This window comes from Oncorhynchus kisutch, linkage group LG29 (genome assembly GCF_002021735.2).
Source record: "Oncorhynchus kisutch isolate 150728-3 linkage group LG29, Okis_V2, whole genome shotgun sequence".
NCBI lineage: Eukaryota > Metazoa > Chordata > Actinopteri > Salmoniformes > Salmonidae > Oncorhynchus > Oncorhynchus kisutch.
The window spans coordinates 6,830,635-6,851,251 of record NC_034202.2 but is presented as its reverse complement, the minus strand read 5'-3'; the positions used below and the strand labels follow the sequence as shown (position 1 = coordinate 6,851,251).

The 20,617-nt window shown below is 42.0% G+C and overlaps 2 protein-coding genes across 10 annotated transcripts in view; both read right to left on the bottom strand.

The window, feature by feature from the left end:
• The window catches only part of pisd (phosphatidylserine decarboxylase), a 44,770-nt gene extending 35,229 nt beyond the window's left edge, over positions 1–9,541 (bottom strand). Inside the window, exons 1-3 of one of the 7 annotated variants that reach the window (XM_031809006.1) lie at positions 9,343–9,541; positions 7,487–7,599; positions 4,015–4,190 (exon numbers count right to left, since the gene is read on the bottom strand). In XM_031809006.1, coding sequence (XP_031664866.1) covers positions 4,015–4,190; positions 7,487–7,599; positions 9,343–9,446 — 393 coding nt within the window. In that variant the 5' untranslated portion in view covers positions 9,447–9,541. Of the gene's footprint in view, positions 1–4,014; positions 4,191–7,486; positions 7,600–8,365; positions 8,465–9,342 lie in introns of those variants that run through there. The other 6 variants (XM_020465387.2, XM_031809007.1, XM_031809009.1 and 3 more) reach the window with 6 other exon arrangements.
• Positions 9,542–17,476: 7,935 nt separating this feature from the next.
• The window catches only part of wu:fi75a02 (uncharacterized), a 56,524-nt gene continuing 53,383 nt past the window's right edge, over positions 17,477–20,617 (bottom strand). For all 3 annotated transcript variants that reach the window (XM_031809370.1, XM_020465876.2, XM_020465877.2), the window contains exon 9: positions 17,477–19,843. In XM_031809370.1, the coding sequence (XP_031665230.1) occupies positions 19,573–19,843 (271 nt within the window). In that variant the 3' untranslated portion in view covers positions 17,477–19,572. The remainder of the gene's footprint in view (positions 19,844–20,617) is intronic.

Here is a 20,617-nt window from a genome sequence, read left to right as displayed (position 1 = left end):
AATTATGGCATAATTCTACTATTTGTATTCATTTGCATCACTGTCAATGAGGTACTTTTATTTTGAAAGCTAACCGCAAAGTCCACTATTGTGGCTAGATTCACATAGATGGACTCGCAATCACAGCCGGATGTGATACAGCCTGGATTCAAACCAGGGAGTTTAGTGACACCTCTTGCACGGAGATGCAGTGCCTTAGACCACTGCGTCCATGTGTGTGTGTGTGTGTGTGTGTGTGTGTAACTATTTAACGGTACTAGAATGCTTAAAAGGCAACAAAAAGGTTAAATATCGGTAATGACCAAAAATGTCGTATTGGTGCATCACTAGTTAGAGCTACGGATAGTAGATATAGTTGAAATCTTAGTCCATCTGTAGATGCTCTACAGACTCCGTATCAAAATAAGGTGTTACGAAATATTTAAACGTATCCATCCACACAAATGTAAAATATGTTGCACCAATACCTCAGTGGCACTCTTTGCAGACAGATTTAGCAGTTCCTATTTGGGTAGAGACTAGAGAGTGAGACAAACAGTGAATGCTCCTATCCCTGTAGCTGGCTCTGAATTGTGCATGCGTCTTTGGCTTGTCCGAGGGAAAAGTGAGGGCCCCTCTCCAGTCTGCTCATTACCATTCCAGTCACGTCTCAGCCCAAATTTACCCGGAGAAAAACTCAGGCCATTGTTAGGAGGGCATGTGCATTTGGTTCTTTGAGAAGCGTGGGCCAAACTATGTATTTGTTCCAATGGGTTGTGTGTGTTGACTAGGGCTGAGTGATAAACTGTAAAAACTACAACGATATTCATTCACGGACCAGTTTGGATTTTTACATTACCTTCTATAAAACGGTATTTTATAGTTTTATTTGTCACATTAAATATTTCAGAGCTGGGCCAAAGATATATTTTGATGTATCTTGTTACAAATACAAGACACTAAAGACCAACATATCAAACCAAAACACTTTTTCAAAGTATTGTATTACGATTAAATACAGATATATTGGAGGTAGTCAGTCATTTCGAAATACATTTGCAACATCAACAGTAAAAAAAAAACATTTCACTTGCTATGTCGGTGATTGTTTATCTACCTTAGTCGAATGCACCGACTCAGTCGCTCTGGTTAAGTGTGTCTGATAAAAGGACCATAACGTAAACAATTCCAAAGCACACTGGTCATTATTTTAGGCCTTGTTTCAGGGGTGGAGCTCATTCAAATAATACCCAGTGTGCTTTGCAAGTGTTCATTTAGCAGACACTTATCACACCATAGTGCCATGAGACTTCTGATACGAATGCAGGGTGAAATGGGGCCAGAAAATTGTGAATCGCACAAAAAAATATATATATTTTTGAAAACAAATTACAGTTCTCAGAAATATCTTGTTACAAAATACATTGGATTGTAGTTCAGGCCGTAAAAATGTACATTAAAATACTAAAGTAATTGAAATACACATTTCAAAATACAAATACAGTATGAAACTGCCAACAGCTAAGGCCTGCTAGCAGACTTGCCAGCACAACAAGTCAACAACTTCAGGAAGGTGCGCTTGCCAAATAGACACCCCTGGAATTCCCTGGTGGCATGTTGTACTGAACAGTTCACAGGGGGTGGAACCGAATGTCCATCATGTTTGCTGTTCCATGTTTATTTACAATATAGCGAGAACTTCATTTGCAGTCAAGGAAAATCCTCAAAACAATCCCCCATACCAGTCAATTGCATTTCCACTGGGAACCTCACCCCACACTCTATTCATTGCAAATTCCTATTGAGCAAGTCTGCTGGCCAGGCCCCCCAAAGAGTACATTTCACAATAAGCAAAAATGTATTACAGTTTTGGTGAATAAATAATCACCCTTTTGTAGCTACAGCAAATAAGACCACCAAACTGTCAGTTTACATTTTAAAAACGGGATGTTTTGTCAGGTTGAATTTTGTCAAAAGCAAGTCTCTCGCTTAGTAGGAAAGTATAAGAGACTTAAGTCCATAAATAGTGTGAACAAAGGCACTGAATCTCCAGAGTGGGAAAGAGAATAGAAAATGTCCTCATACTAAGGAAATAGCATTTTATTTGGTGTATTTAGCATGTCTTTGGGGGTATGATATTTGTGTGTGGACCCCAGGAAGAGTAGCTGCAGCTTTTGCAACAGCTAATGGGGATCCTAATAAAATACCAAATCTGACAGAGGATCTGCAGGGGAGAAAAGGGGGGGGGGGGGGGGGGGGGGGACTCCCCAAATACAGGCGCGTCAAGCTTGTAGCGTCAAACCCAAGAAGACTTGAGGCTGTAATCGCTGCCAAAGGTGCTTCAACAAAGTACTGGGTAAAGGGTCTGAATACTTATGTAAATGTGATACATTTTTCTATATATATATCTATATGTTTTTAAGTCTAAAAACCTGTTTATGCTTTGTCATTATGGGGTAATGTGTGTAGATTGATGAGAAAAAAAAAGTTATACATTTTAGAAAAGGCTGTAACGTAACAACGTGGAAAAGGTCATTGTGTGGAATCGTGACAAATCGCAATACGTATCGGCACCCAAGTATTGTGATAATATCGTGAGGTTCCTGGCAATTCCCAAACCTACCTTTCAGGCTATCACTTGACCTCAACTGTACACATTGCTTTATGCCTACACACACACACTTGCAAATACAATACTGCAACCTGGGCTTTACCCGTGATTATTTGTGCAAGAAGTGAGATCTATATTGCTTCATGTATAGGCTACATTATTGCTGCATCTTGTCTCTACAGCGCTGTGATCCTCTTGATATTCATGTTGGTAAATGCCCTGAAGGCTTTAAAATGGACCGTTATAGAAATAGATAGGTGATTTTCAAGTCTGACATGTACAGTATCTAACGCACTCATGGTAAGATGATAACACTACAGAAAGAGGGAAAAGTCCCTGAAACGGCATGAAAAACAGGCTTATAACATATATATATATATATATAATATAATGATTAGCCCATCCGATGTTACGGAAGTTCTCTGACATCACCTATGGTGCCACTTGGCGCTCTCCCATGTTAAATAGCCTAAGCAAACAAACAATAAGCTTTGTGAAGCCTGTTGTGATTATTCCTATGGCACACAGACAAAGGGCCTGTTTTGATTACTCCTATATGACACCAACACTATGGACACTAAGAAAACGGTGACCCTCCTCACTCGTCACTAATCTAACAGTAAAATCTCACAGTATGAGCCTCAGTATCACTTCGGGATCAGGTTCGCTAATCCAGCTGTTCCAAACCAACTTGATTATTAAGTCAAAAACGTGTAGGGCATTAGAGGCCCAAAGTGAGGAACAAATAGGCCTAGTTCTGCACTCAAAAAAAAATAACTAAGACAGAGAACTTAAACTGATGAAGCCAACATACCTGGCATAATGTGATCTCAGCAAACAACATTTTGCCTACATTGGCTAGAGCATAGGTGCAACAGAACTGAACATGTCTTCATGTGAAAGCAATGCATTTCTCAACAGCTGCTCATCTTCAACATGACAGTAGGTACTTTCCAACTATTGGGGAAGGAACAGCGTTATGGCAACACAAACATATTCCCTGTGGATCCACAAAACAGAGAAACAGAACACAGACAATGCCAGCAAGCAGGAAGAAAAGAAACATTGAGGAAGAACACAAATGCATCCGACAGACAAACACTAGGAGCTCAATCACACATCCTTTGAGTCTTAGCAATGTACACACTTCTCAGCATCCAGAGGTGTCAACTTGAGGTTGAGCGTTGGTCTTACACGGAGGGACTGAAAAACCACGGTGCTCAATCATACCGGGTGTGGATTTTCCTGGCTGGCGAGTTGTAATTCAAGTGAGCTACTCAATTCCAACCAGTAAACAGTGCGCTGAATTAGTGTTGACAGCAAGCACAAGTGATATTTTTCTGCACAATATCCATCCTGGTACCTGGGACCATGAGCAGGTCCAAAGATACAGTACAATAGATTGACACTTGAATTTACCCTACCTGGGTGTCATTGGCGATGCGTGGAGGCACCTCCACGCCAATCTTCGTTAACTGGCGGTCCTTGTAGCGACCGTACTGGTCGTATCCCATGTAGCCTCCGCCGGTGGCGATGAGGAGGGGAAAGGGCCTGACGCGAGCCTGAAGGCCTAGAGAGGCTGCATTGAACTGCCCTCGCCCTGAATATACACAGAGGTTTATATTAGGAACAGTTTAAGCATTTTCCATAACAAGTATCACATATAAAGTACCAGTCAAAAGTTTGTACACCTACTCATTACAGGTTCATTATTTTTACTATTTTGCACACTGTAGAATAATAGAAGACATCAAAACTATGAAATAACACATATAGAATCATGTAGTAACCAAAAAAAGTGGTAAACAAATACAAAATATATTGTATATTAAAGATTCTTCAAAGTAGCCACCCTTTGCCTTGATGAAAGCTTTTGCACACTCTTGGCATTCTCTCAACCAGCTTCATGAGGTAGTCACCTGGCATGCATTTCAATGAACTTCTTATGGCTTGGGGGCGCTATTGTCATGTCCGGATGAAAAGTGTGCCCAAAGTAAACTGCCTGCTACTCAGGCCCAGAAGCTAAGATATGCATATCATTAGTAGATTTGGATAGAAAAACACTCTGAAGTTTCTAAAACTGTTTGAATGATGTCTGAATATAACAGAACTCACATGGCAGGTAAAAACCTGAGAAAAATCCAACCAGGAAGTGGGAAATCTGAGGTTTGTAGTATTTCAAGTGATTGCCTATCCAATATACAGTGTACATTTGGTTTGGTTTTGCACTTCCTAAGACTTCCACGCGATGTTAACAGTCTTAGAAAGTTGTTTCAGGCTTCTACTGTGAAGGGGGAGTGAATAAGAGCTGTTTGAATCAGGGGTCTGGCAGAAAGCCTCGAGTTTAGTCATGCACGCGGCCATGAGCGCGAGCTCCGTTCCTTTTCATTTCTAAAGACAAAGGAATTGTCCAGTTGAAATATTATTGGAGATTTATGATAAAAACATCCTAAAAAGATTGATTCTATACATCGTTTGACATGTTTCTATGAACTGTAATAGAACTTTTGACTTTTCGTCTGGACTTAGTGCCCACGCCTTGTGCATTTGGATTACTGGACTAAACGCGCAAACAAAAAGGAGGTCTTTGGACATTTGTTGAACAAAACAAACATTTGTGGAACTGGGATTCCTGGGAGTGCATTCCGATGAAGACCTAAGGTAAGTGAATATTTATAATGCTATTTCTGACTTTTGTTGACTCCACAACATGGCGGGTATCTGTATGCCGACTGAGCGCTGTACTCAGATTATCGCATGGTGTGCCTTTGCCGTAAAGCTTTTTTGAAATCTGACACAGCGGTTACATTAAGAGAAGTATATCTTTAATTCTATGCTTTACACTTGTATCTTTCATCAACATTTATGATGAGTATTCCTGTAAATTGATGTGGCTCTCTGCAAAATCACCGGATGTTTTGGAAGCAAAACATTATGCGCCAATGTAAACAGATTTTTGGATATAAATATGAACTTTATCGAACAAAACATACATGTATTGTGTAACATGAAGTCCTATGAGTGCCATCTGATGAAGATCAAAGGTTAGTGATTAATTCTCTCTATTTCTGCTTTTTGTGACTCCTCTCTTTGGCTGGAAAGAGACTGTTTTTCTGTGACTAGGCGCTGACCTAACAATCGCATGGTATGCGTGTAGTAAAGCCTTTTTGAAATCGGACACTGTGGTGGGTTTAACAACAAGTTTCTTTAAAATGGTGTATAATACTTGTATGTTTGAGGAATTTTAATTATGACATTTCCGTTTGAAGTTGGCGCCCTGCACTTTCACTGGCTGTTATCAAATCGATTCCGTTAACGATCGATTTGACAACAGCCAGTGAAAGTGCAGGGCGCCAAATTCAAACAGAAATCTCATAATAAAAATTCCTCAAACACACAAGTATTATACACCATTTTAAAGAAACTTGTTAATCCCAGCAGTGTCCGATTTCAAAAAGGCTTTCAGGCGAAAGCACACCATATGATTATGTTAGGTCAGCACCTAGTCACAGAAAAACACAGCCATTTTTCCAGCCAAAGAGAGGAGTCACAAAATGCAGAAAGAGATAAAATGAATCACTAACCTTTGATGTTCATCAGATGACACTCATAGGACTTCATGTTACACAATACATGTATGTTTTGTTTGATAAAGTTCCTATTTATATCCACAAATCTCAGTTTACATTGGCACGTTATGTTCAGTAGTGTTTTGCTTCCAAAACATCATTTTGCAGAGAGCCACATCAATTTACAGAAACTCATCATAAATGTTAATGAAAATACAAGTGTTATACGTGGAATTAAAGACATACTTTTCCTTAATGCAACTGCTGTGTCAGATTTCAAAAAAGCTTTACGGAAAAAGCACAGCATGCAATAATCTCAGTTACAGCGCTCAAAGACCAAAACAAGCCATACAGATACCCGCCATGTTGGAGTCAACAGAATTCCGAAATAGCATTATAAATATTCACTTACCATTGATGATCTTCATCGGAATGCACTCCCAGGAATCCCAGTTCCACAATAAATGTTTGTTTTGTTCGATAAAGTCCACCATTTATGTCCAAATACCTCCTTTTTGTTCGCACGTTTAGTTCACAAATCCAAATTCATGAGGCACAGGCACTTATTTCAGATGACAGTTCCATTACAGTTCGTAGAAACATGTCAAACGATGTATAGAATCAATCTTTAGGATGTTTTTGACTCAAACAGCTCTTATTCTCTCCCCCTTCACAGTAGAAACCTGAAACAACGTTCTAAAGACTGTTGACATCCAATGGAAGTATTAGGAAGTGCAATCGGACCAAATTTTACACTGTATATTGGATAGGCAAAGACTTGAAAACTACAAACCTCAGATTTCCCACTTTCTGGTTTGATTTATTTCTCAGGTTTTTGCCTGCCATATGAGTTCTGTTATACTCACAGATATAATTCAAACAGTTTTAGAAACGTCAGAGTGTTTTCTATCCAAATCTACTATAATATGCATATCTTAGCTTCTGGGCCTGAGTAGCAGGCAGTTTACTATGAGCACCTTATTCATCCAAGCTACTCAATACTGCCCCCCAGCCATAAGAAGTTAACAAGATTTTAAGCTTTCAGCCAATATAAGACATTTATATGTACCTAAATGTTTAACCACTATAATAACTATTCAAATTTTTTGAATTACACACCCTCCAATTTGACAGGAAATTGTACCGCCAGCGGTACACTGATTCCCAAACAGGTTAAAAGAACGCTTGTAAGCGATACAGCAGGGTAGAGGGTAGTAAAGCTAGTGTGTTCACCGAGTGTGCTCATCTTATTAGCACAGAGACTAATGCGAAGGTAGCCTAAGAGTGTGTCAACAGCCTCAGTCATCAATATGTGGGTTGTAAAAACCTGGGTCTGGTCTGGGACTGAGGATGTCAGTGTGAAACCCACCACTGGATAATGAACACCATGGCCACTGCTGAAACTGCCGGGCTCTTTGTGCTCTGAGGAGGAGCCAGTCACTGCACAGACAGACAGAGAAGCAGCACATATTGTAAATGTACTCAATGAGATGGACTCAAATGTAGTTTTTCCTACTTGTCTGCGTCAAATTTATTGGCATTATGATACAATACACAAACCATTGCAAACTATACCAATAACTGAGGAGTGGCTGTTTGACAGCCAGATGAAGTCAAAGAGGAACTCACAAAAACAGCAACCCTCCTGTTCGGGTTGGACATGTCTGTAAGGCTATTAATACTAAGGCATGTTCCAGAAACTGTCACTGACATTTTGACAGACAATGCAGAATCATAAAGTAGGTCGGTGTGGTATAGTTAAGCAATAAGGCACGAGGGGGTGTGCCCGGATACAGCCCTTAGCTGTGGTATACTGGTTATATACTACAAACCTCTGAGGTGCCCCATTGGTGTTATAAAACAGGTTACCAACGTAATTATAACATTTGTTTTAATGTTTGTCATACCAGTGGTATACGACACATTTTACCCACTCAGCATTCAGGATTCGAACCACCTAGTTTATATAAAAGTCTATAATATACTATATTGCTGAAAAGTAGATTTGTTGACACGAGTAACAAGATATTGGCATCATACAGTAAGCGCTTGCTAGTTAGCTTACACTAGCTGGCTAGCTAATGTTAGCTGCAAGAATTTATGAAAATAGCAAACCAGAATTCATTTTCTCATACCAAGACAGCTACGGTGTCTTTGCGACTCTTTCAATAGTGTGTAGCTAGCACACATTGAAATTGCAATTTACCTATTACCTGCCAAATCTCCCTGCATTCAGTGGCAGCTGATAAGAGCACACCTTTCCTAAGGACGCTGCCATCTTGTGAGTGTGTAGAACGCTAGAGTTCTTCTTTAAAGTGTTAAGGCAGACATTATGGTGTATTGCCGCCACCTACTGTACGGAGTCTTTAAATGTTATTATTTGTAAATATTACTCCCCAAACGAACGCAATATGTGCATGCTGCCACCTACTGTTTTGGTTGTATATCAGCCCAAACAATTAAAATAAAACTAAACAAAATAAACTCAATGTACTCCTTTATTCAGATTCAACTGTGGACGCCCATCCCTACAGGAAGAGTATCTTCGGACATGCTTTGCAATGCTTCAACAGTGTCCTGGTCCTTGTGTAATGTGATATTGTACCCCCTAGCCCAATTGTCCTTTGTATATTATTTATATACACACACACACACTTGTGTTCCCACATGTACTTCCTGTATTGATTTGTTGTTAATAAAAACACGGGAGAAAAAAAAAGTCCTGGAATCTCCAACTTTTCAGCCGCAGATACTGTATCGTTACAATGTCCAGTTTCTTTGAATTTTTGTTCAGTACAATTTATCATATGTGCAATAAACACAATTTAAAAAAAAATCCACCTTCACCATCAGCATATCAGCTCCCCTCAACTGTTGAACAACACTGAATCTACGGTCTAGACAGATAGGTATACAGAGAAGATTTACTTGGGTCCTAACTGTTGAACACTGAATCTACAGTCTACGGCGCATCCACCGCCATATTTTCAGCTCCCTTCGCTCCTTCAACTATTTCACGCATCAGTGTAGGAGCCCTGCTGTGTAGCCCTGGCCACTTTACACGCGTTTACCCCAAACGGGCACTCCGGGGAATTGGGAATGTGTTTTCCGTCACAATTACACCATCGAACACCCTCGGATTCTTCAACATTCCTCCGGCACACACTTGATACATGTCCATACCTTTTACAATTCCGGCAAAACAACGGATTGGACACAAAAGCTCTCGCCGCATATCTAACACATCCCATCTTCACATGTGAATGGGGATACTCTTCGTCAAACATCAATAATAACGACGGGCTTTTTAATTTCTTCAAATCCACTTCAAAATTCCAGCGTGCTTCAACTACTCCTGGTATGCTCTTTATAAACCACGAGGCCTCCACATACAACGCGACGCCTAGAAGGCTAGCGTTAACAACCAATCACAACTCGGTTTTGAGGTACGCTGCTGCTTCTTCTTCTTCTTCGGGGTTTATCGGCGGTTGGCATCCACGTATGGTGCTTTACCGAGACATACTGTACTGGAGTGTGGGCCAGAGACAGGGAGAAACTAAATCCTACCTACCAGCCCCATTGTTCTTAAACAAAGATAACATATTTGAGACTATATCTAATGATGTTCTACTCAGTATACTCACATACTAGATATCAGCCTCTCTCTTTCCCTCTGATAATGCCCTCCACACTGTAGTAATACATGCTCCATGGTCTTTGTTTCCTGGCAATAGTAAGACTTTCCTGTTGGATGCTTTCCCATCACAATTAAAGTCTTATTCAACCGGCCGTGTCCCACCCTTAATCTTGTAAAAATATCCTCTTCTCTTCTGTCCCTTCCTGCTGTCCTCCCCTCCCTGACGTTCCTCTGTACTTGAAATAAATGCCTGTCCTTATGTAACAGTATAACTTTAGACCGTCCCCTCGCCCATACCCGGGCGCGAACCAGGGACCCTCTGCACACATCAACAACAGTCACCCACGAAGCATCCCATCGCTCCACAAAAGCCATGGCCCTTGCAAAGCAAGGGGAACTACTACTTCAAGGACTCAGAGCAAGTGACATCACTGATTGAAACGCTATTTAGCACGCACCACCGCTAACTAAGCTAGCCGTTTCACATCCGTTATACTTAGTATCTCTATTCCACTGCTCCTGCCATCTCTGCACCATCACTGTCCATATCACATGTGTAGGTTTCTTCCTAGGTTTTGGCCTTTCTAGGGAGTTTTTTCTAGCCACCGTGCTTCTACACCTGCATTGCTTGCTGTTTGGGGTTTTAGGCTGGGTTTCTGTACAGCACTTTGAGATATCAGCTGATGTACGAAGGGCTATATAAATAAATTTGATTTGATTTGATTTGATCAGGCTTTTAGCCTCTGCCTTGCTTATCACCTCCACATGGGGTAGGACCCAAGTAAATCTTCTCTGTATACCCATCTGTCTAATCCTGCCATGGATTTGTTGCACCTCAAAACAGGTTGTGGCTGCTATGTGAGCTAAAGGACTGGAGACTCAACATTACACATGAATCAGAGCAAATAACTACTCTGTCTGGCTTGACTTCCTCCACCCACTGCAAGGCCAACAGTAGCTCCGCTGTATATACAGCCAGATGATCTGTAATACGTTTCCTGACTGCCACTCCACATTCTTGCACTACAAATGGTGACCCAGTACGTCCTGTCCTTGGATCTTTTGAACCATCTGTGTAAATGGCCACAAAATCCTGATACACATTATCCAGACATCTCATAGACCTTCTCCACATCAAAAAAGACAGCTGCAACAGTTTCCTGGTTCACCTGCGCCTTCCTGACCTCTTCTTCTAAGCAGAGCACTGGGTCCATAGTTCCCCTACCATTCCTGAACGCACTCTGATGTGGCGATACTAAGCCCCTGCTCTCCAGGAAGTTAGCCTCTCTGTAATCATATGTTCCATAATCTTACATTCATGCGATGTTAAAGCTATTGGCCGATAGCTTGTTGGCCCCGTTGGGTCCTTCCCTGGCTTCCGGATTGGTACCACAACTGTCTCCTTCCATCCAGTACCTCATCACTAAGAATGGCCAACATAACATAGCACACCTCATCTTTCCCAGGTGAAGTTAACCCAGCCTTACCTATTGCCCTTTTCACCTCTGCCATGGTAAATGGTGCATTCAACGTATCATTTACATCCTCCCTCCTATCCAGCACTCCAGGATGCTCCTCTCTCATTCTCTCTCTCCCCATCTGCCCCATTTGCCAAGTTATGCACTTGGACAAATGCTTTGGCCATCATCTCTGCCTTCTCTCATCTGTCACTGCCACATCCTTCCCACTCGTCAACACTGGATAATCCCACTCCCTTCTGACCCCACTCATCCTCTTAATTATCCCCCACACTTCTTCCACAGGTGTTGCCCTTCCAATGGTGTCACAGAACTGATGCCACCAACATGACCTCTTTGCCTGACAGATAGTTCTCCGCACCAGGGCCTGGGCCTGCATATACTGAATCAGATGTTGGAAGTTATGCCTCCCTTTCAGCACTTTAAATGCCCTGTTCCTACTCCTCACCATTGCCCCACACTCCTCCATCCACCATTGGACTGCTTTCCTCCTCCCTGAACTGTTAGGTATATCCTCAGTAGCTGCCCCCACTAACGCTGTTCTCACCCAGTTATTCAGACTATCCACATCCCCTCTCATATCCACCCATCACCTGCTCACTCAGCACCTTAAACTGATGCCATTGTCCCTTCCAAACACCCACCTGCCTACTCTATCCATTGACACCTCCTCCTCCCTCTGGCCTACTGTGCATACTATGGGATAATGGTCACTCCCCACTGTCTCCCCACTGTCGACTCCTCCCATACCTCCCACTCACAGATTCCTGCCATGGCACTAGATAGTGAGGTCCAAGGCAGACTCTTCCTGTGGCTACATTAATACATCATTCAGGCACACCAGATCTTTCATTTTTATCAGATGTTGCATCACTTGGCCTTTTCCATCCATCTCCACACCACATTACCTTACTTCCATCTGTAACGTACAATGAGTGAATAGGTGTGGAGTCAGGCGCAGAGAGCAAAAAGGATGCGGGAAAAACACGCTTTAATGTCCAGGGAAAAATAACAAGAACACAACTGGTAACAAAATAACAAAAATAAAGGACAGCGAGAAACCCGAAATACAAACATAAATCACTCTAACACCTACAGACGAACAAGCCCGCACAAACAGAAGCGGGCTGAACGAACTTAAATAACCCCACCCAAACAACCAAACAAGAAACAGGTCATACCAATTAGACAAGACTAAACGAACACAGAACAAAGGATCGGTGGCAGCTAGTAGACCGGCGACGACAAGAAGGGGGGCCACCTTCGGTAATATTCATGACACCATCCTGGCCCTCCACCATTTCCAGCACTTCCAGGTCCAGTATCTGACACATATTATAGTAGTTCACTACCCCTATCACCACTCCTCTCAACCACACTTTCACCACCACATATTCCTGTTCAATACCTTTGCTTAGCATCTTGTAAGGAAGTCCTTGCTTTATGAACGTGGTACATCCCCCTCTAGCCTACATCACCTACGAACCACTACATATCCCTGTAGGATAAACTCCACAGTCAGTTTGAACCATGTTTCCTGACAAGTTAAAGGGATAGTTCACCCAAATTACAACATTATATGTGTTTCCTTACCCTGTAAGCAGTCTATGGACAAGCTATCGCCCCGTAGCGCTCACTTCTATCATCATGAAGTGCTTTGAGAGGCCAGTTAGGGATCATATCACCTCCACCTTAACCAATACCCTAGACCCACTACAATGTGGGTCTGAACCCCACCCTGTGCAACTGGGTGCTGGACTTCCTGACGGGGTGACCCCAGATGGTGAAGGTAGGCAACAACACCTCCGCTATGCTGATCATCAACATGGGGGTCCCACAAGGGTGTGTGCTCAGTCCCGCCCTGTATTGTACTCCCTGTTCACCCACGACTGATTGGCCACCCATTTCTCCAACTCAATCACCAATTTGCAGATAACACAACAGTCGTAGGCCTGATTACCAACAACTATGAGACAGCCTACAGCAGCGGTTCCCAAACTAGGGGTGCGACCCCATGTGGGTTTTCCTGATATGAAAATTGGGTCACGGAAGAATATCCAAAATCCTGAAGAAAAAAACATACCTACAAAAAAAGATATACCGTCTTCGTGTCTCAAAATCATTGCAATGTGGTTAACCTTAAAAATCTAAATGAAAATGATTCAAATCTAAAAGCTGAAATTCAACTAGAGAGCATCCTTAGATAATGGGAAAAGGCCGCACTTAACCGTTGCACTTGAATAATTCCCACGGTGAATGGCCAGGCATGCTACGCTGTGAAATAACACACTATTGCAGAGACTTTGATATTACTGTCCAAAATTGATATGGTGAAAACAAGGTGTGGGGAGGCAGATGCACAGAAACTCACATCAATACCTTTGTCAGATAACACTGTTAAACAAAAAAATGTATGCTATTGCTAGCAATGAAGAGGAATGTGGGCTGACTGAACGACTCAAAAACTCTGAACGACTCAAAAAATGGATGTTAGCTGTGAGGGCCGAGATGCCCATGTATTGACTTTTGTTCGCTATACATGTCAGGGGATGCTATTCACAAAGACATACTGTTCTGTCTCACGATTCCCCGAGCATGGCATATAGCATGGCTATATTGACGAAAAACAGATTCCATGGGATCGAATGATGGGCTTTTGCACAGATAGGCCTCCATCTATGGCAGGACAACGCACAGGCCTCTGTTACGGAGTCTAGTTGATAGGTAATCGACTATCTGGGCTGTTCCCCAGACCCCGTATGTAGGGACTTGTACAATGCTTGAACGTGGCTATTTTTCACATTTTAGAGTAACTGTTGTCGTTCACAATGGATGTAAAACTTTTTTTTTTGACTTGGTTGACTTTCTGTGTAATGAAAATACAATGTGTCTCCTATGTAACAGACATATTTGGACGAACACAAGCATGCAGAGGAAATTAAAAAACATTCTACAGATGACTGACCGAATTGGAAGAGCACTTGGGACCCACTTCCCAATCCGTTTGACTGTGATCCTGGCTCAGTCGACATGTCTGTCAGTGAAATCGAACAGCTGATCGTGCTGTCATGTGACCAAATGCATTTTTTGTTCCTGACTCAAAGGGAATAAATACCCTGCCATATGCCTCTGAGCATTAATGCCACGTTCAAAACAACTGGGAACTCTTCGACTTCTGACATCAGTGCATTCAAGACAACTCTGAAAATTCATTTTGAACGGTCATCCAAATTGGAATTCCAACTCGGGAACTCGGTCCTCTTTCTAGAGCACCGACATTCTGACCTGAAGATCACTGATGTCATGATTTGACCTCGTATTTTTCAGTTCCCAGTTGTCTTGAAAGCACCATAAAACTTGTGGTACGAGCTCATATCTGTGTGAAGCTGGCTTCAGTGCTCTCGTCTGCATTAAAACCAAATATCGATTCTGTCTGGATGTGACAGCAAAGATGAGGTGTGTGTGCACTGTTTACCACGCCCCGACTTTGAGAAGCTCTGACGTGACACGCATCAAGCACACCCATCTCATTAGTAGTGGTGAGATAATGTATCGTATGTAAGAGTCATTTCCAATTGACTGTCATAGCCCCAATTAAAAAAGTAAACTGTCTGTTAATTACATAATTTTTTCACATGGTCGAGGTCACTCAAATGTTTCAAAATGGGAACCCCTGTCCTACAGGGAGGAGGTAAAGGCCTTGGCAGAGAGGTGCTAGGAAAATAACCTCTCCCTCAACAAAACGAAGGAGCTGATCGGTAACTTCAGGAGACAGCAGATGGAGCACGACCCCATCCACATTGACGGGCCGCAATGGAGAGTGTGAAAATCTTCCAGTTCCTCGACGTACACATCCCTGACAACCTGAAATGGTCCATACATAGACAGTGTGGTGAAGGCGCAACAGCGCTTCTTCAACCTCAGAAGGCTGAAGATATTCGGCTTGGCCCCTAAGAACATCACGCACTTCTACAGATGCACCATTGAGAGCATCCTGGAGGGCTGTATCACCGCCTGGTATAGCAACTGCAGGGCTCTCCAGAGAGCGGGACTCAACCCTGCACCTTAGAAAATGCTGTAAATATCATTAAAGTGACCACTTCATACTGTTTTACCCACTTAATTTGTATATACTGTATTATAGACAAGGCTCATCCTATACAACTAATGCTGTACACAACTTTTCTATTAATATACTGTCCATAATGTCTGTACACACAATCATATACATTTATATTTCTGACTCTGACATATTTTTTGGGATTTGCGTATATTGTTAGGTATTACTGCACTGTTGGAGCTAGGAACATAAGCATTTCTCTACATCCCCAAAATATGTACATCCTGTTTCCATTTTTCTACAATTTGATTGGAGTCCACCTGTGGTAGATTCAATTGATTGGACATGATTTATAAATGCACACACCTGTCTATATAAGGTCCCACAGTTGACAGTGCATGTCAGAGCAAACACCAAGCCATACGGTTGTTAGAGGTTCACCTAGGGGTCATGATTGGGGCTGTACCAAATGTTTGACGTATTAGAATAATTGATTATGCTTATGTTGTATTAATAGAAGAGGGGTTATAAGACCCCTCCCTCCTTACATTTATAGGGTCCTAGACTACAGATTAACAATATATATACATTATGAGGTTTAATATTGTTCCACAGTACTTTTCTAGGCTCTCTGCCTCTTATGAAGAAACTGTCTGAGAAATGTGTGACTGTGAAGACAGAACTCTGCAGGGGAGTGTAAGAGATAAGAGATTAGTCAGACATTCACTATAAATCAACTTGGATATTTACTGCTAAGCTTTTAGATAACACTAAAAGCCTTGTTTATATATCTGTGTAGGCATGGTTTTGGTCTCATGAGTAAAAGGTAATGACGTAGACAGTGACATCACTACAGCTGGACTTCGGGTTTAATAAACTTGGGACCTTTTCTATTTTGCAGAACTTACCCGGAAACATGCGTTGTGTTCCTGTTGTCAACGTCTGTCTGCAATTGCATTAATAAAAGGTTTTTGAATGACTTAAAGATATTGTCATAATGATAATTTCACAACTGAGCCAATGATTGACAAGGAACAAGCCCCAACAGGGTCAAAGGAATTGTCCGTAGAGCTCCGAGACAGGATTGTGTCGAGGCACAGATCCGGGGACCACAAAGCCTCTTCCTAGAGCTGGCCACCCGGCCAAACTGTGCAATCGGGGGAGAAGGGTCTTGGTCAGCGAGTTTGCCAAAAGGCTAGATTCTCTGGTCTGATGAAACTAAGGTTCAACTCAATGTCAATGCCACCTCTGGAGTAAACCTGGCACCATTTTTGCAGTGAAGCATGGTGGTGGCAGCATCATGCTGTGGGGGTGTTTTTCAGCGGCAGGGACTGGGAGACTAGGCAGGATCGAGGCAAAGATGACCGGAGCCAAGTACAGGATCCTTGATTTAAAAAAACTGCTCCAGAGCGCTCAGGACCTCAGACTGGGGCGAAGGTTCACCTTCCAACAGGTCAATGACCCTAAGCACACAGCCAAGACAACGCAGGAGTGGCTTTGGGACAAGTCTCTGAATGTTCTTGATCGGCTCAGCCAGAGCCCGGACTTGAACCCGATCGAACAGCTCTGGAGAGATGAAAATAGCTGTGCAGGAACACTCCCCATCCAACCTGACAGAGCTTGAGAGGATCTACAGAGAATGGGAGAAACTCCCCAAATACAGGTGCAAAGCTTGTAGCATCATACCCAAGAAGACCTGAGGCCATAATTGCTGCCAAAGGTGCTTCAACAAAGTACTGGGTCTGAATACTTACGTAAATGTGATGTTTTGTTTAACATTTTTCATAAATTAGCTAACATTTAAAAACATTTATTTTTCACTTTGTCATTATGGGGTATGGTGTGTAAATTGATGAAGAAAAAAAACGATTTAATACATACATGTCCAAATCTCACAATCAATTTAACATACTTTAGAATGTTTTGGACATGACGTGTGAAAATTCTAATATAGGTACCACTGATTTTCATTGGATTTGTACCACAACAGCAGGCAGGTAAAGCATGGATTGCTGTCATACCTTGTCCATAGAATGCTTACAATACATGAAATGGTCTCACTTCTAGATTTCTCAAACGGAGCAATGGTTTCAACCAAACAAATAAATCAGTTCTAAGCACATCAAACCTATTAAGAAACGACACATTTCAATACCATTTTATTCGTAAAAATATAATACAATAATTGACAGTACTAACCTTCAGTCAGATGCAGTAAGCACCCATCACTTTTAACAGAGGATGAAATAAAGAATAGGAGGGATTTAATGAAAAACAATATAAAATTCATATTTTCACTGACATATGGGATTCCAAAGTGTGTCACTTCTTACACTGCACACCAGTGTAAACACAAATAATCCTCTGCTACAGCTAAATTAAAATAACTTGTTTCTACAATTCAATCTCTGGCCTAAAGAGCAGAGGTCAGAGGTCAGGAGAGAAGGTGCAATAGAACACTTCATGGGGTCTGGCTCTCTTGGGGGGGGGGGGTCAATAAGTGAAGACTTCTGCCACACAAGAAAAGCTACTGGCAAATAGGTCCAGGGCAGTAGAGAAGTATACAAACAATGATTGCAAACCACATGAGGTCTCTCTTGGAAAGTAACCATACAAAAGAAAATGAATTGAAAAAATAAAATAAAAAACTTAAGTAGGAACAGTGTATTATTTGGGCGTTAGATACAAACCCCATTAGATCACTGTCAGATAATGACACTTTCATTTTGTGCTGAGCAATTCAAGAAAGGATTATGTCAATGTGTATGGCTGTGGAGCTGAACGTTTCCACTTCAATCCGCACCAAGACCTGTCCGATATGTAATGATGACTGACCACAGTTCAAAAACGAATTATTCACCTGAAATTAGTGATTCATAACAAAATGCGCAGTGGTAAGCAAACACTACAACAAATAGTTATAGCCTGGTTCCCAGATAAGGATATTGCTAAAGCATAAATGTATCTTGACAGTCATTATGCAATGTGAAAATGAGATTGCACTAAGGCCAGACTGTTTGGTATGATAACGCAAGAAGTATAATTAGATCTGGCAACCAGGTTAGGTCTTCCAATCTAAGGCAGTCTATTTTATAATTTTGTCAAAAATGTATAAAAACCATTTTTCCCCCCCTGTGGCATAATGTGTAGATGGCTTTAACGTAACAAAATATTGAACAAGGGAAGGGGTCTGAATACTTTCCCAATGCACCCCATATGACTATGGATCACGTGGTTTAATAAAATAAAACTGATGTTCTGAACTTTGAGATAACATCTATAATATAGCAATATACTAGGTAGGGGGTATAGCAGCAATAGGAATTAGGAAAATAACTACAGGCACAGCCCACACTCTCACTGTACTAGAAGCACGGACCACTCAGTGCACATGACCTCCTCAAACACCCCCATCAAATGGAAAACGGTTAGGGACAAGAGTTTTTCCTGACCATGTGACCACCTGCCTAACAAAGATTCTGGGCCTTAACTACAACCCAGAGTTTTTCCCAGTACAGGTCACATGGTCTGAATAAGGTAAGAAGGAAAGTGCTCGGGTGTGGGTTGGTGAACTTGCCACCCATGTGCTTGTGTAGTCTACAGTGTTCATACGCAAAAGCTTCATGTGTGTGTGCACGAACGCACACATTTAGGTATCAGTGTTCCAAATTCTCCGTTTCAATTATTAGTTCCTAAGAAGACAGTTATTGTTCAGCCACTATACATTGTCTATCAACAAAATCCTATCTTTGCTGGATTGACTTTAAACTTCCACTAAGGCATTAAAGTTGGAATCCATAGAGGTGAAGCGGCAACGTCCGTTTGCGTCATGACAACAACAAAGACTTTACTTCAAACAACAAACACTGCATGCGCAGTAGAACAGCACAGTATGTTCAAATATATTTATATTCAACGATGCCGAATGCTCATTTCCTCAAAACAAAAACAATAACAAATGCGCCTGGGCTGGCCAGTGGCACGGTTTGCCTTTGCTCTTAACTAGCTCTTCAAATGCAGTTATAGAACAATAATGTGACTGGCTGGTTATTTCAAGTGCGCCAAACAAAAACTGAGAATGAGGAACTGCGTGCAATGCATGTGTAGCATGTCACAAATGAGACTACTTTTGACCCGGTGAGCTTGGGTCAAAAGTAGAGCACTATATTCTGAACAGGGTGCCATTTGGGACACAGCCTGTGCATTTGGATGTGAAGTAGGGGATGTTGAGGGGCTGCTCAGTCCTCCAGGCCTTGGCAGGTGAAGAAGTCCTCCAGCTCGCTCAGCCTCTCGATGAGCATAATGTCCAGGTCGGAATCGTCGGGCCTCCCCCTCCGGCCCCGGCCCCTGGGGCCCTTCACGCGCAGGGGCAGCAGGTTGGCTCTGGCTTTTCGTTTGCGCGGCAGTGTGAAATCTGGGAAGTCCAGCACGCGCTTCCTCTTCTGGTGGCCGATGCAGACTAGCAATCCGTTCTTCTCCTTGGGCTCCTCGAAGATTGTCTCTAGGCTCCTGGTATGGGAAGACAATATGATAAACCACATACTAAAGAAAATATGAACCATATGATAAAAGAAAATCAAAATAGCATTTTGAGCATAATGAGAGAAAGACAAAGAGATTCTTCAGTGCCTTAGAGAGGGGTGAATGCACTGGCAGAAAACACATATGGACAATACAAAACATTGGGAACCCCTGCTATGTCCACGACAGACTGACCAAGATCCCTTATTGATGTCACTTGTTAAATCCAATTCAAATCAGTGCAGATGGAGAGGAGACAGGTTAAATATGTTTCTTTAAGCCTAAACATGGTGTATGTGCCATTCAGAGGGTGAATGGGAAAGACTAAATATTGAAGTGCCTTTGAACGGGGTATGGTAGTAGGTGCAAGTTTGAGTGTGTCAAGAACTGCAATGCTGCTGGGTTTTTTATGCTCAACAGTTTCCCATGTGTATAAACATTGGTCCACCACCAAAAGGACATCTAGCCAACTTGACACAACTGCCAACATGGGCCAGCATCCATGAGGAAAGCTTGACACCTTGTAGAGCCCCGACAAATTGAGGCTGTCCTGAGGGCAAAAGGGGGTGAAATGTTTTGCGCCTAATGTTTTGTACACTCAGTGAACGTGTTGTGGCTGATTCACCTGATTCAATTTGTCAACTAATCACCAAGACCTTGACTAATTGAAACAGGTATTCCTAATGTTTCGTACACTCAGTGTATGTGGCCACCGTGTACATATAAAGTATGTATAAAGTAAGCCAAGCATCAGGTCTAATA